The sequence below is a fragment of the Coregonus clupeaformis genome, chromosome 4 (genome assembly GCF_020615455.1).
Source record: "Coregonus clupeaformis isolate EN_2021a chromosome 4, ASM2061545v1, whole genome shotgun sequence".
NCBI classification, from domain to species: Eukaryota; Metazoa; Chordata; class Actinopteri; order Salmoniformes; family Salmonidae; genus Coregonus; species Coregonus clupeaformis.
Genome location: NC_059195.1, coordinates 11,610,100 through 11,626,864, shown reverse-complemented (window position 1 = coordinate 11,626,864; position 16,765 = coordinate 11,610,100). Strand labels below are relative to the sequence as shown.

Here is a 16,765-nt window from a genome sequence, read left to right as displayed (position 1 = left end):
ACCGGTGCCACAAGGCAAGACTCCGGTAGTATGGGAGTAGGCTCAACGGACCTCTCCTCCGTGTCATACCGCCGGGACAGTGCATCTGCCTTACCATTCTGGGACCCAGGGATGTACGTGATTTTAAATACGAACCTGGTGAGAAACATACTCCATCGAGCCTGGCGAGGGTTCAGTCTCCTCGCTGCCCGGATGTACTCCAGGTTCCGATGGTCAGTCAAAATGAGGAAAGGGTGTTGAGCCCCCTCAAGCCAATGCCTCCACACCTTAAGGGCTTGAACTACAGCTAACAGCTCCCTGTCCCCAACGTCATAGTTACGCTCCGCCGGGCTGAGCTTTTTGGAGTAAAAAGCACAAGGGCGGAGTTTAGGTGGCGAGCCGGACCGTTGAGAGAGAACGGCCCCTATACCAGCCTCAGACGCGTCCACCTCAACCTGAAATGGAATTGTGGGATCCGGATGCGCCAGCACCGGAGCCGACGTAAACAGGTCCTTCAGTCTCCCAAAGGCCCTGTCCGCATCAGCTGACCACTGCAGGCGCACCGGACCCCCTTCAGAAGGGACGTGATGGGAGCTGCCACCTGTCCAAAACCCCGGATAAACCTCCGGTAGTAATTCGCAAAGCCCAAGAACTGCTGCACCTCTTTTACAGTGGTTGGAGTTTGCCAATTACGCACAGCGGACACACGATCCACCTCCATTCTCACCCCTGACGCGGACAACCGATAACCCAAAAAGGAGACCGACTCCTGGAAAAACAGACATTTCTCTGCCTTGACATATAGGTCGTGCTCCAACAGCCTCCTCAATACACGTCGCACCAGGGTTATATGCTCGGCTCGGGTAGACGAGTACACCAGAATATCATCAATGTACACGACCACCCCTTGTCCCTGCATATCCCGGAAAATGTCATCTACGAAGGATTGGAAGACTGATGGAGCATTCATCAACCCATATGGCATGACAAGATACTCGAAATGACCTGACGTGGTACTAAACGCCGTTTTCCATTCATCGCCCTCCCTAATGCGCACCAAGTTATACGCGCTCCTGAGATCCAATTTTGTGAAAAACCGCGCCCCATGCAATGACTCCGTCATGGTCGCAATCAGAGGGAGTGGATAACTGTATTTCACAGTAATCTGATTGAGACCACGGTAATCAATGCACGGGCGCAACCCTCCATCTTTCTTTTTCACAAAAAAGAAACTCGAAGAGGCGGGGGAAATGGAAGGCCAAATGTATCCCTGTCTCAAAGATTCGGCTATGTAAGTCTCCATAGCTTTCCTCTCCTCTTGAGACAAAGGATACACATGGCTCCGTGGGAGCGCTGCTCCTGCCTGGAGATCAATCGCACAATCCCCCTGTCTATGGGGAGGCAACTGCGTCGCCCTAGTTTTGCTAAACACAAGAGCTAAATCCCCATATTCAGGCGGAATGTGCAGTGCGGGCACTTGGTTTGGACTTTCCACCGAAGTCGCCCCCACGGAAACACCCAGACATCGCCCCTCACACTGAGCAGACCACCCATCGAGCCCTCTGTTGCCACGAAATAGCAGGGTTATGGGTGCTTAACCAGGGAATCCCCAGCACCACTGGGTACGCAGGAGAGTCGATCAGATACAGCTGTATAGTCTCTTCATGACCCCCCTGCGCACACATCCTAAGTGGCGCTGTGACCTCCCTGATCAACCCCGACCCCAACGGGCGGCTATCTAAGGCATGTACGGGAAAAGGTTTGTCAACAGGTAGGAGAGGGATCCCTAACTCTAAACAAAACTTTCGATCAACAAAATTCCCAGCTGCGCCTGAATCTACTAGCGCCTTATGCTGGGAATGAGGTGCAACCTGTGGAAAACCAACAGGTATACAAAAGTGCGCAACAGAAAGCTCTGGGTAAGCGGGCGTCTACTCACCTGGGAGGCCCCCCAGTGCGTGGCCTGTTGTCCTCTCCCTCGGAGAACCCTCCCCAGCACCTGGCCGCAGTGTGCCCTCCACGACCGCACTTGGTGCAGGAGACAGGCCCCCTCGGGCTCTTCCTCCTCCGCTCTCTGGCGCCAGCGCCCCGAGCTCCATGGGGCACGGCTCGGAGGCGCTGGAGGGTGAAATGGACGGACCCCCTCGGAACGTCCGCGGGTAGCTAGCAGGTTATCCAGCCTGATGGACATGTCGACCAACTGGTCGAACGAGAGGCTGGTGTCCCTACAGGCCAGCTCCCTACGGACGTCCTCGCGTAGACTACATCTGTAGTGATCGATGAGAGCCCGCTCATTCCACCCTGCATCCGCCGCTAGAGTACGGAATTCTAAGGCGAACTCCTGGGCACTCCTCCTCCCCTGCCGGAGGAAGACCAGACGCTCCCCCGCCGCTTTCCCCTCCGGGGAATGGTCAAACACCGCCCTGAAGCGGCGGGAGAACTCGTCGTAGGTGATGGTGTTCGCGTCGATCCTCCTCCACTCTGCGTTGGCCCATTCCAACGCCTTCCCGGAAAGGCAGGAGATCAGGGCGGACACGCTCTCATGTCCCGAGGGCGCCGGGTGCACGGTGGCCAGGTAAAGCTCCACCTGGAGAAGGAATCCCTGACACCCGGCCGCGGTCCCATCGTAGGCCCTCGGGAGCGAGAGTCGAACTCCTCTGGGTTCCGGAGCGGGAATGGGCTGACTTCCCGATGGGGCTGGCAGAGAGGATGGCGGTGTAGGAGTCCCCCAGCCTCGGATGGTGGTGATCACCTCCTGCAGTGCGGACCCCATCTGCAGGATCTGGTCACTCTGTTCACGGACCCTGTCCTCCAGTGTCGCCTGGGCTGCTGCGGCTCCTGCTGATTCCATTCTTAAGGTGTGTGATTCTGTCATAAATGCTGTAGGTGGGTGTAGTGGTGGAATCAAGCGCAGGACACCGAAGTATAGTCCAAAATACTTTAGTGGAATATCCAACAAGGAAAACAGAACAAACTTGCCCGAAGGCGAAACTACGCACGTAGGCGACAAACAAAAGGCGCACTACACAGGTGCGTAAAACGCTCCAACACAGTGGAGTAAAGCTCAACCGAGCGAATAAGGAAATCGACAAGCAAACATACGACAGGAACAATCACACACAAACACAGACACACCCAACGAGACATAAATAGAACACTAATGAGGACTAACTAGACACAGGTGTACAACATCAAGACCAAACCAAACGAACATGAAACATAGATCGGTGGCAGCTAGTACTCCGGGGACGACGACCGCCGATGCCTGCCCGAACCAGGAGGAGGAGCAGCCTCGGCCGAAACCGTGACACCCGAGTAGCGCATCGGTCTAAGGCACTGCATCTCAGTGCTTGAGGTGTCACTACAGACACCCTGGTTCAAGTCCAGGCTGTATCACAACCAGCTGTGATTGGGAGTCCCATAGGGTGGCGCACAATAATATTGTGTAGTAAATACTTACCTACTACTTACTCCACAATATTAACCTAAATGAAATAGTGAAAAGAATGAAGCCTGTACAGAATATAAATATTCCAAAACATCTGCATCCTGTTTGCAATAAGGCATTTAAGTAAAACTGCAAAACTTTATGTCCTGAATACAAAGTGTTATTTTTGGGGCACATCCAACTCCACACATCACTGAGTATCACTCTTCATATTTTCAAGCATTTACATTTACATTTTAGTCGACGCTCTTATCCAGAGCGACTTACAGGAGCAATTAGGGTTAAGTGCCTTGCTCAAGGGCACATCGACAGATTTTTCACCTAGTCGGCTAGGGGATTAGAACCAGCGACCTTTCGGTTACTGGCACAACGCTCTTAACCACTAAGCTACCTGTGGTAGCTGCATCATGCTATGGGCATGCTTGTCATCGGCAAGGACTAGGGAGTTTTTTTATTTATAAAAAATAAATGGAATAGAGCTAAGCACAGGCAAAATCCTAGAGGAAAACCTGGTTCAGTCTGCTTTCCAATAGACAATAGCCTCCTGAGTGGTGCAGTGGTCTAAGGCACTGCATCGCAGTGCTAACTGTGCCACTAGAGATCCTGGTTCGAATCCAGGCTCTGTCGCAACCGGCCGCGACCGGGAGACTCATGGGCGCTGCACAATTGGCCCAGTGTCGTCCAGGGTAGGGGAGGGAATGGCCGGCAGGGATGTAGCTCAGTTGATAGAGCATGGTGTTTGCAACGCCAGGGTTGTGGGTTCGATTCCCACGGGGGGCCAGTATAAAAAATTAAAATATATGTATTCACTAACTGTAAGTCGCTCTGGATAAGAGTGTCTGCTAAATGACGAAAATGTAAAATGAGACAAATTCACCTTTCAGCAGGACAATAACCTAAAACACAAAGCCAAATATACACTGGAGTTGCTTACCAAGATGACATTGAATGTTCCTGAGTGGCCTAGTTACAGTTTTGAATTAAATACATTGAAAATCTATGGCAAGACTTAAAAATGGATGTCTAGCAATGATCAACAACCAACTTGACAGAGCTTGAAGAATTTAAAAAATAGTAATGTGCAAATATAGTACAATCCAGGTGTGCAAAGCTCTTAGCAATTTACCCACAAAGACTCACAGCTGTAATCACTGCCAAAGGTGATTCTAACATGTATTGAGTCAGGGGTGTGAATACTTATGTAAATTAGACATTTCTGTATTTAATTTTCACAAAAGTTGCTAACATTTCTAAAAACACGTTTTCACTTTGTCATTATGTGGTATTGTGTGTAGATGGGTGAGAAAAAAACATATATTTAATCAATTTTGAATTCAGTCTGTAACACAACAAAATGTGTAATAAGTCAAGAGGTATGAAAACTTTATGAAGGCACTGTATACGAGCCTCTAGCTGAGATTGAATCCCGGTCCCACCTGTCTTTTACACTGTTTCCCTTCAATCTGTAAAAATAATAATAATAATAATAATATGGTGGTGAATGAAGTTGTACCCAAGTGCTTAATCTATGTTTGGTCCACCTGAAGTTTTATAATCTTTGGCAAAGCGTTATCTGTACTACCATTTCCACATGATCAAGCTGTGCCATGCTGTCCCAGTTCTTTCACACTACCCTTTTGCAGCATCGCTCGGTTCACTAAAATCAGGCTGAATTGGGCCAACAATAGATACGGGGTTCAGGAGGGCTCAGAATTACAAAACGTCTCCATTCTGATATTGTTTCACTCATTTCCTAATCACTCAGTTTTGAAACACAGAAACTCTGTTTATAACTCAGCTGCATTTTGCTATTCTTATAGAGAACACTGGTGCAGAATTGTTGACTACGGAGCAGAACATTACTCCCTGTCATGGAATGTGAGCACAGAATAGTACGGGAAGCGAGCACGGAATAGTATGGAAGCACTTTTAGCCTGGTTTTCTTGCTGAGTAAGGACTTTCTGCCTGCCTTCTCAGGGGAGGTGAACTACCTCCTGGGGGCACTGTGTGAGCGTGTGTTTGTGTGTGTGTCTGTGTGTGTGTCTCACTGCACCAACTGTTATCTGTAATTAGGGAGGCACAAACAGAGGAGTGCAGCTCTGAGACAGTAAACCACTCCCAGGAGGGAGAACAACCCGATGACTTGACAAAGGAATTCGCTGTGCCGGAGTGTCAGAGAGAGAGAGAGAGAGAGAGAGAGAGAGAGAGAGAGAGAGAGAGAGAGAGAGAGAGAGAGAGAGAGAGAGAGAGAGAGAGAGAGAGAGAGAGAGAGAGAGAGAGAGAGAGAGATTCATATTCAGAAGAAATATACACGTTTCAGCCAACAACCGTCAGCTTGTTAGTTTCACTTTGAAACACTAGTGTTGATCCCATCTTGGCAGCATAGCAACTGCATGTTACCTTTAGAAAGTTGTCTGAACCTTGCTTTGAGAATGCTATTGAACATGCTTTCACAGCTGTCCGAGTTATTGATATACAGTATTTACAATGTCACTTAAAATTGTACAGTTTTTTTGGACATTGGTTGTCATTTACAGTAGAACTGTGCTCAAAATGTGGTAAATAGGTTCCAAATCACACCTTTCTCTTCTGCCAAGATAATGGCCATACTTTGTGACGGTTCCTTCCACTTGAGGCTAAACCCCTTCAAACAAGTTCAGTTGGCAAACAGATACAGTCAAGTAATTGTGTAGGTTTTGTCGAACCAGGGAGCCCATAAATTTGACGGTTTGCTTCTTCTTCCAACTCAAGTTCTCTGCTTCCAAAAGGCCTGAGGTCTAGTCTTGTGTTTGATGACTTAGCACTTATTCCAAAAGGAATTACAGTCAAAAGTGTGTCATATCAGTCAACCTCCATAGACTTTGTGTCAGTTGCAATGTGTCTAACTTATGCTAAAAAGCTAGCAACAATTCACAAGTAGAGATACAAAGAGTCCCAAAATTCTCCTCATGGAATAGTAATGATGGGCCTAACATCGTTCCCAGGCTAATTGCGCATATAAGCCGGGAACACCAACGACTCAAATCTGGCCTTTGTGGTAGTGAACTTAAAGGGGGTCTGAACTGATTTCACCTGGGTTTTTCTCCTCCTCAATAAAAACTAGATTTGCTTCTTGAGGGTGTGGTTTGATGTGTAGGTGTTATGTTCAATATATCGTACCCCGGCAGTTATTATTGTTTGTTCCTCTTCCCTCACCGTAGTTGATTTATCCCAAACCCCAAACATCCTGCGCCACCATGCTATCTATGACTTTGGCTAAAGGAATGACAGTTGTGTTTGTGATGCTAATGTTAACTCACGAATGTGTGGATGTTTGAGTTGGGGGAAAAAACAAGCCGTTAATAAAGAACAAGTCTCGTTCTTTCAACATAACATTGGCGATGATGTATTGTAGCTATGTCTTGTTCGTTGTCTCATTGGGTGTTCTACTGTCTGTAAAGATATGGGCGTGCTATAGGTTGATTCTGCTGCTACTATTGGATAGCATGCAGCTGTTCTCAGATGATTTGGGTGCTGCCAGGCAGTGGTCCCACGTTAGTGTGAATGTGGTCAGGACTGAAATCTAAACCCAACCCAAGACAACATTTTAAATCATTTATTCCATAAATCTCACAAACCTCAGTTTTGGAAAATACTGACATTATAAATTATCCAACATACACTTTTTTTTGTCAATTTTGGGACAATTGATGTTTACGACTACTATCAATGCCACATGGAATGTTTTTAACTAGATAAGTAGTTTTGTTTTTGGTTCAGCTCCTCTTTAAGTATTTGTCATTATTTGATCTTAGCGAATCATACGACTGCAAGGCATGGTTCTGAATCAGAAACATGTTGTGTGCTAGCAAAAACATTCCCCCGAGCTTGAGAGGCTGAACTGTAGCTAGCTACCTACCTTTTATCTCTAGCTAACTTAACCCAAGGAGTGCCACCATAACACCAGCACGTTTTGGACTTCTAACCCCTTTTAAACATTGTGTGTTTGAGCTACACTTCTGGGTTGTACAACTGGATTAGTCTATTTCTTCTGAATCAGTAGATACCAACCATTAGTCTGTGTGATTAACAGGGGCTGAGCTAAAGCGGTGTTTGTGAGACAAGGGCGGATCCCACAAAAAAAATACATCTGTGGAGTCCAATGTTTTGAGCTACAAACTATTAAAAGCTATCTATGAAAAGCTGAGACTCTCACGAACACACACATGTAACATGTCTATGAAGCTCACAACCTACACAAGAGTCTTTAGAAGGAAAGGGGTTCTTCTACATAGAAGATCATGGACATGGTGGCTCTAATACTGTAATAAGTTTACATAGTTGCTGTCACAAACTCCAAACTCCACACAGTTGTCACTGGCTAGCTGGATATTTATTTCCCATCCAGCCAACAATTTCTGTACTTACAGCATTCATATACATTTTGCTATGGCACACTTTATTTTATTTATTGACATTTGTCAATAAAACTCATGTATGCAACTGTTTATGTCAAATTGTTTTGTGTTCTACTTGTATCTCTGGTTGTCCTGAAAATAACATGGTAAAACACTTCATTGTGAGGTTAAATATAAGGGCAGGACATGCAGATAAATGAAATTCTGATTTTTGCTGGGGTCTTGGGACTGATAGGGGGAATTTAGAAGCCTTGCTGGCTATACATCATCCAAATCTGTGATTAATATGCGTTGTGCTTGTTGGGAAAACCAACAACCCACAAAAAATGACAGAATGGACTCAAACAGCTAGCTACATTTGATTAAATCTCCATGTTGCATCAGACGAGCGCAGACAGGGCGAATATAAACAGACGTACACAAGACGGGGGAGGTGTTGTGGGAGATTAAAGTATTCACAATCCTGGACTTTTTCCAAAAATGTTGTGCTACAGCCTGAATTTCAAATTGATTAAATGTAGATTTTGTGTCACTGGCCTACACACAATGCCCCATAATGTCAAAGTATAATTATGTTTTTAGAAATGATTTAAAAATGAAAAAATTAAATGTCTTGAGGGCAAATCCAACACAACACATCACTGAGTACCACTCTTCATATTTTCAAGCATGGTGGTGGCTGCATCATGTTATGGGTATGCTTGTCATCGGCAAAGGAGATTTTTTGAAAAAAAGAAATGGAATAGAGCTAAACACAGGCAAAATCCTAGAGGAAAACCTGGTTCAGTCTGTTTTCCAGCAGCTTACCAAGATGACATTGAAAGTTCCTGAGTGGACTAGTTACAGTTTGGACTTAAATCGGCTTGAAAATCTATGGCAAGAATTGAAAATGGCTGTCTAACAATAATCAACAAACAACAATCAACTTGACAGAGCTTGAATACTTTATTTTAATAATAATGTGCAAATATTGTACAATCCAGGTGTGCAAAGCTCTTAGAGACTTACCCAGAAAGACTCACAGCTCTAATTGCTGCCAAAGGTGAGTCTAACATGTATTGACTCAGAGGTGTGAATAATTATGTAAATTAGATATTTCTGTATTTCAATTTCATGAAATTAGCAACAATTTACAAAAACATGTTTTCACTTTGTCATTATGGGTTATTGTCTGTAGATGGATGAGAAAAATAACAATTTTGAATCCATTTTGAATTCAGGCTGTAACACAACAACATTTGGAATAAGTCAAGAGGTTTGAATACTTTCTGAAAGCACTGTCCATGTAGTTCAAGTAGTAATTACATTTTGCAGTAGTTTGTGTAAGGGTTGGTGTGAGGTGTGACCCAGGTGCGGTGCACAATATACAGTAGGCAGTAGGCAGAGATGATACAAAATACAAAATGACGGATTTATCACGATAAAAGAAAGACGGAACAAATAAGTCTCCAAAAACCGGCTGACAGCCAAAATACAAAATACTACCTACGACTGAAACAAATAACGAAACAGGGAGAACACTTCTCAAGTACCTGTACATAGGTCTCCGATCAGACACAGAGTAGTACTGGTGGACATGTAGACACAGGTGACACCAATAGGATACTGATTAGTCCAGACTGTGAGTGAGGAGGTGCCCAAGGTTGTCGGAGGATGATACCTAGTGGGTCGCTCCGGAACTGCGACCCCCTCCTGTAACAAGTTTGGTGTTTTAAGTAGGGAATTACTTTTTTTGCTATGTAGCAGTATAGTTAACTACTGGAACTAAAGTGCCTTGCAAAAGTATTCATTCCCCTTGGCATTTTTCCTATTTTGTTGCATTATAACCTGTAATTTCAATTGATTTTTATTTGCATTTCATGTAATGGACATACACTAAATAGTCCAAATTGGTGAAGTGAAATGAAAAAAATTACACAAAATAAATAACGGAAAAGTGGTGCGTGCATATGTATTCACCCCCTTTGCTATGAAGCCCTTAAATAAGATCTGGTGCAACCAATTACCTTCAGAAGTCACATAATTAGTTAAATAAAGTCCACCTGTGTGCAATCTAAGTGTCACATGATCTGTTACATGATCTCAGTATATATAGACCTGTTCTGAAAGGCCCCAGAGTCTGCAACACCACTAAGCAAGGGGCACCACCAAGCAAGTGGCACCATGAAGACCAAGGAGCTCTCCAAACAGGTCAGGGACAAAGTTGTGGAGAAGTACAGATCAGGCTTGGGTTATAAAAAAATATCAGAAACTTTGAACATCCCACGGAGCACCATTAAATCCATTATTAAAGAATGGAAAGAATATGGCACCACAACAAACCTGCCAAGAGAGGGCCGCCCACCAAAACTCACAGACCAGGCAAGGAGGGCATTAATCAGAGAGGCAACAAGGACACCAACGATAACCCTGAAGTAGCTGCAAAGCTCCACAGCGGAGATTGGAGTATCTGTCCATAGGACCACTTTAAGCCGTACACTCCACAGAGCTGGGCTTTACGGAAGAGTGGACAGAAAAAAGCCATTGCTTAAAGAAAAAATTAAGCAAACATGTTTGGTGTTCACTAAAAGGCATGTGGGAGACTCCCCAAACATATGGAAGAAGGTACTCTGGTCAGATGAGACTAAAATTGAGCTTTTTGGACATCAAGGAAAACGCTATGTCTGGCACAATCCCAACACCTCTCATCACCCCGAGAACACCATGAAGCATGGTGGTGGCAGCATCATGCTGTGGGGATGTTTTTCATCCGCAGGGACTGGGAAACTGGTCAGAATTGAAGGAATGATGGATGGCGCTAAATACAGGGAAATTCTTGAGGGAAATCTGTTTCAGTCTTCCAGAGATTTGAGACTGGGACGGAGGTTCACCTTCCAGCAGGACAATGACCCTAAGCATACTGCTAAAGCAACACTCGACTGGTATAAGGGGAAACATTTAAATGTCTTGGAATGGCCTAGTCAAAGCCCAGACCTCAATCCAATTGAGATTGCTGTACACCAGCGGAACCCATTCAACTTGAAGGAGCTGGAGCAGTTTTGCCTTGAAGAATGGGCATAAATCCCAGTGGCTAGATGTGCCAAGCTTATAGAGACATAGCCCAAGAGACTTGCAGCTGTAATTGCTGCAAAAGGTGGCTCTAGAAAGTATTGACTTTGGGGGGGGTGAATAGTTATGCACACTCTAGTTTTCAGTTTTTTTGTCTTATTTCTTGTTTGTTTCACAATAAAATATATTTTGCATCTTCAAAGTGGTAGGCATGTTGTGTAAATCAAATGATACAACCCCCCCAAAAAATCCATTTAAATTCCAGGTTGTAAGGCAACAAAATAGGAAAAATGCCAAGGGGGATGAATACTTTCGCAAGCCACTGTACACACTAGTTTTTAGCAAAAACAAAATATGGGTGGAGTATGCAATAATGTCCTTTCTTTTTCAACATCAGACCTGCCGAATTCTCACCTGAAAATAGTTTTTGTGTTTAATAGGATAAATTACACATTCTGTTAATATCTAAATCCAGAGTGATATGTCTTGCAATTTGTAGTCTATGACATTTCAAATTTATATATGATAATTTATCAAGAAGTTCTAAGTGCACAACAATGCTTAAACCACATCAGGGGACCATTTTTGATGTCTGGGAAAAGAGAGAGATTTAGATTTTTTACTGTAGTTACCCTTTAATTCAGGTGTGCACCAGCCAGACAGTTGTGTTTGGCTAGTGGTGTCTCTGTGGCACACTTCTGATGGAGTTTTCAAAACAATGGCCATTGGATTGATGCAAATAGTCATGATTCTACCAGGTAGGCATATGCTACTTTGTAGTTACATTTTAATTGCCTTTTCATCTACCCGAAGACAGTTAGGCTGTCTTTAGCATCGCTAACGGATACACAAAGTGGTAGACATATAGGCCCTACTCGCACCGCACACAGCAGGGCTCGACATTCAGGTAAATTTGCCAGTGGCACACCGGGCTAGTGCCACCTGAAAGCTACTGGCCCAAATGAAAAAAATACTCTCCCGGGTCAAGATCTGACAGGAAAGCGAATGATGCGTGCATCATTTCAATAGCAGGTGATTTTAGCTTTCATTTGTGGGCTGAGCAAGTAGCCTATACAGCAGGGCTGCCCAACCCTCTTCCTGGAGAGCTACTGTCCTGTAGGTTTTCAGCCCAAGCCCAATTTAGCGTATCTGATTCAGATAGTTAAGGTATTGTTGAGCAGCTAATAAGTATAATCAGGTGTGTTAAATTAGGGTTGGACTGAAAACCCACAGGATGGTAGATCTCCAGGAAGAGGGTTGGGCAGCCCTACTATACAGGGTTCATACAAACATTGGCAAGTCAAATTAAAGGACTTTCAATGACTTTTTCAAGCACTTAATTGTAATTTCTAAGGACCTACATTTTATATTTAATTGTTGTAATAGCCTATTGAAGAAAAGAAAGTCCCCCCCAAATGTATGCAAAAAAGTATGCATTACCACTAAGAATAATTACTTTTTTTAAATATACCTACCCAATGGTATTATGCATTGACATTAACTTTATTTTTACATTCTAAAATATGTCTGAATAATGTGGGCATTGTCTGACTAAATAGACAGCATGTTCCCTACACAAACACACTAATGAAGTGTCCATGTGGTAGCTAGTCAGTCTTGCCATTTGAGATGTTGAAGAGTTATTGAGGTGTTATTGTATCATGTTATAAAGCGAGAAAGTGACCAAAAAACGGGTTCCCTTTGTAATGGAATACTCTATATGGAAAACCAAGTTGAAGCCAACATTCGATGTTGTCTTGCTCATAATAGCCACACCTGGTTTTACCACAACAAGCGCAACAGACTAGCGCAACACCCCTAAATTGAAATGGCGGGAAACAAACGAAAGCAGCTACATCTCTTATAAAAACTGATCAGAAATGAAATCACAGAATAATTATATTGGAGCAATAGAAGTTCTAAGTCATAGAGGCAATGCCTGATTTTCAAGGTAGGCTATTCCATGATGACTGAATTGTGCATCGCCAGTATTCATTGTGCATCACCAGTAATACCTGGTTTGCATACCCATTCTTGCCTTAGCATTTGCTGGTAGATATCATAACTTGGAACATCTTTCCTACTGCTTTCCTACACGCAACAACCAGCTGTTTGAGAGCTGCATGCTCTCTCTGATTATCTATAGGCTGTATGTGTGCAGCACGCATGTGATAGATAATCAACTTAACAAACAAACAGCTTCGGGAATCAATCAGTTTTTTTTATCAATTATATAGCCTAGATAAAAAATAACATTATTTCAATGTACTGTATTTACTGGCCAAAGCGGGCCACTGACGGGGATGATCGACTGCCCTGGAGGGTTTCCACAACCTTCCCTCTATGTTGGTTTTGTCCTGACACACACAGACAGGGGCATTCTCTTGCCTTTGTTGCCTCTTCAGAAAGTTGGTTTACTTTTGGTCAATTGCACACAATCATGATGATAAAAAAAGCCAAGTCAAACAGTCGCAAATGCGACCCTATAATGAAAAAAATACCAAAGATCGTTTTCCTTTAAGGGTAGCTTTAGTGTAGCTTAACTTCTTCCAGTGTGAAGTCATTGGTAGCTTGGCAAACTACATTTTCAGAGTAGCTTCCCCAACACTGCTAATGGCTATGCATTTGGACATTCTCCCTGACTTTCTATTTTCATATGGACTTTTTCCAGAACTTGCCACTGGGCTAACGAAGGCTATGTTTGAAGCTTTGGTCTACCAGACCTTCTGAGCATTGGGAGGAAGTCTTGTGAATAAGGTTATGATGTGCCTAACTTGGCTAACTTATGCTAACAAGTTGCTATACTGTTGCGAGGTCTGCCTTTATAACATTTTTGATTCGTTTGGAAATTGACCTTTTTCAACTATTCTCCATCACGTTTTGACCTCTAAAAGGCTCCGAATTCTCAGAGTTCTCCAGGCCCATAACTTTTCCATTCAGAACAGGTTAAATCTAATGCTAATGAGTTTCCATAAAGGAGAACATCAGCTGATTACCTTCATGGAAAAGGGAGTCAAGGAATCCCTATTCTCCTGAGGGGAGCCTCTTTAGGGTCACAGGTACTAACATGCAGTTCCCACCCAGAGCACTCCCTCCCTCTCTATCTTTACAGATGTTAGATCTTAATGTGATAACCCTGTTGTTGCAGGAAATGCAAACCTTTAGTGTTTTGGAGGTTTAAAAAGGCTTCTAAAGTTTGTAATTTTCACTTTAAAATGTCAGACTTGATTTGCCCTTACAGAAATGTTCATTAATTATAATCCACACAATAATTCACATGATTTTCCTGCTGTGAGAAATGGGTCAAATTAAGACCCCCCCCCCCCTCTCTCTCTCTCTCTCTCTCTCTCTCTCTCTCTCTCTCTCTCTCTCTCTCTCTCTCTCTCTCACACACACACACATACACACACACACACACACACACACACACAAAAGCACACACATGCAGTAATTAAACACCTGTAGGGGTGTGAGCACACCAAGTCTGAGCACACCATTACCTGCAGGGCTACAAGGACAATCCCAGTCCACAGACAACACACAGAGAGAAGGAGGAGAAAGAGACGAAGTAGGAGACAATAAAAAGGAAAAAAGTTGTAACAGACCTATGGTCAGATATCAAATCATGGTGAGTCAACAAAAACATGGAGTTGTTTGCAATCAAACTGCAAAGACAGTCACTATTAGCTCTTCCCAATCTGGGAATCTTTTTGTGTCAGAAACCAGTGTTTTTGAGAGACTGAATGCAGTTGAAGCCTATGCAATGTGTGCTCAGTCAGATGAGGACAAAGGTTCAAACATCCACCCAAGTCCAGAATCCCTTGAAAATGATGAGTTAATCCAATGAGTCAAGAGTGTACTCTATGTACTCTGAGGTTTGTTGTGTGTATTGTGGGACGAAAGCACATGGAGCATGAGTTCATACAGCTTTTCACATTGCTCCAGGATGTGATGCCATTCCAATAACAGCAACAGTTATCAAACAAACACACGATGGAGGGAGGGAGACGGATGGAGGGCGAAGGGGGAAGCTATGTGTGGGAATATGACATGCTACCTAATTAAAGAGAATTTAGAGAGCCCCAAGCTTACAAGACACCTGGCACCTGATAGTGCCTCTTTTACACTTGACTCATGAAATGGAAATCTGATGTGAAGGGGATGCTGTATGTGAGATGACACTGAGTTACTGCCGGCAGCATTAACCTGTGATCTGGGCACTAAAAAAGTGGGGAAATTGTCATAGATGTACTTTTTGTTTAAAAAACCCAGAGAAATTGGGTCAGCCAAACATGGTTAGCAGTTCGACAAAAGAGATTAGCTTGTTTGTCCTCAAAGATCAATAGCATTTGGATCTACCAGTTAGTCCAAACACACCACGAATGTCAACATTCATTCCCAGAAATCAATAATGACCTATTTGAACACATTCTTGTTATTTTTAAATACGTTTTGCCACTGACCAGGTGCCATTTACACCTAATAAGGGGACATCTTGGGGTACAGATAATGGGAACAGATAAAGAAGCAATAGATCTCCAGTATACCAGCCTATGACATTCAGCAGATGCCATGCACTTCAATATTGTGGACTCCTTTGTGGCCGGATAAAGATATGTATAACACAGAATACTTGTTACCCTACATTAATGATAACCTTCTCTTAGCGACAGTCTAGTTACTTACCACTCGGGTCATGGTGCTCTTGAGTGAGGTTGGGTACCGGGTCCACTTTGTGTGAGCATCGTCCTAACCCCTGAACCAGCTGCTCCAAGGGCCGTTCTGAATCTGCAGTGGGATAACAACGCAGCCCTGTGGAACACCTTGGTGTGTAGACACCACAGAATTCACCTTCTAACCGGGAACACACTGGGCAGCAGCCACAGCTGGGCTCCCTGACTATCTCAGTACAGGTGGTGGCAAGCTTAGGACATGCAGCTTGGCGCTCCTCAGCGCAGTTCGGACAACGGAATACCAAGTCCCCTAGCAATAGGCCCGGCAGAGCAAGGAACGTAAGCAGCAGCAAACTGCAGCCATAATATAGCACCATTCTGCCTCTAGCTGTACTGTCTAATAAAGGGTAACATGAGTAGATAAGGATGTAAACTCTGGGTCCAAAAGTGGAACTGTCAACTGTATTAGCATAGCAAACAAGTAAGAGACCGAGTGGTGCAATCTGCAGGGTCCTATCAACTGTCATGTTTCTGATATTGTATGTCAAAAGGCAGGTAACTAACTACAGTCATGGTCAAAAGTTTTGAGAATGACACAAGTATTGGTCTTCACAAAGTTTGCAGCTTCAGTGTTTTTAGATATTTTTGTCAGATGTTACTATGGTATACTGAAGTATAATTACAAGCATTCCATAAGTGTCAAAGGCTTTTATTGTCAATTACATTAAGTTTATGCAAGGGTCAATATTTGCAGTATTAACCCTTCTTTTTCAAGACCTCTGCAATCTGCCCTGGCATGCTGTCAATTAACTTTTGGGCCACATCCTGACTGATGGCAGCCCATTCTTGCATAATCAATGCTTGGAGTTTGTCAGACTTTGTGGGTTTTTGGCCATGGACCCAAAATTTCGATGTTTTGTTCCCCGAGCCACTTAGTTATCACTTTTGCCTTATGGCAAGGTGCTCCATCATGCTGGAAAAGGCATTGTTCGTCACCAAATTGTTCTTGGATGGTTGGGAGAAGTTGCACTCGGAGGATGTGTTGGTACCATTCTTTATTCATGGCTGTGTTCTTAGGCAAAATTGTGAGTGAGCCCACTCCCTTGGCTGAGAAGCAACCCCACACATGAATGGTCTCAGGATGCTTTACTTTTGGCATGACACAGGACTGATGGTAGCGCTCACCTTGTCTTCTCCGGACAGCTTTTTTACGGATGCCC

The 16,765-nt window shown here is 43.9% G+C and overlaps 1 protein-coding gene across 3 annotated transcripts in view; it reads right to left on the bottom strand.

Annotated features, from left to right (window-relative positions):
- LOC121553289 (insulin-like growth factor-binding protein 2-B) overlaps nt 1-15,973 on the bottom strand; it is an 84,655-nt gene extending 68,682 nt beyond the window's left edge. For all 3 annotated transcript variants that reach the window (XR_005997513.2, XM_041866322.2, XM_041866315.2), the window contains exon 1: nt 15,559-15,973. Coding sequence is in view for 2 of the 3 variants with exons in the window: in XM_041866322.2 (XP_041722256.1) it covers nt 15,559-15,922 (364 nt within the window). In the remaining variant the exon portion in view is untranslated. The remainder of the gene's footprint in view (nt 1-15,558) is intronic.
- Between the last annotated feature and the right edge of the window lie 792 nt (nt 15,974-16,765).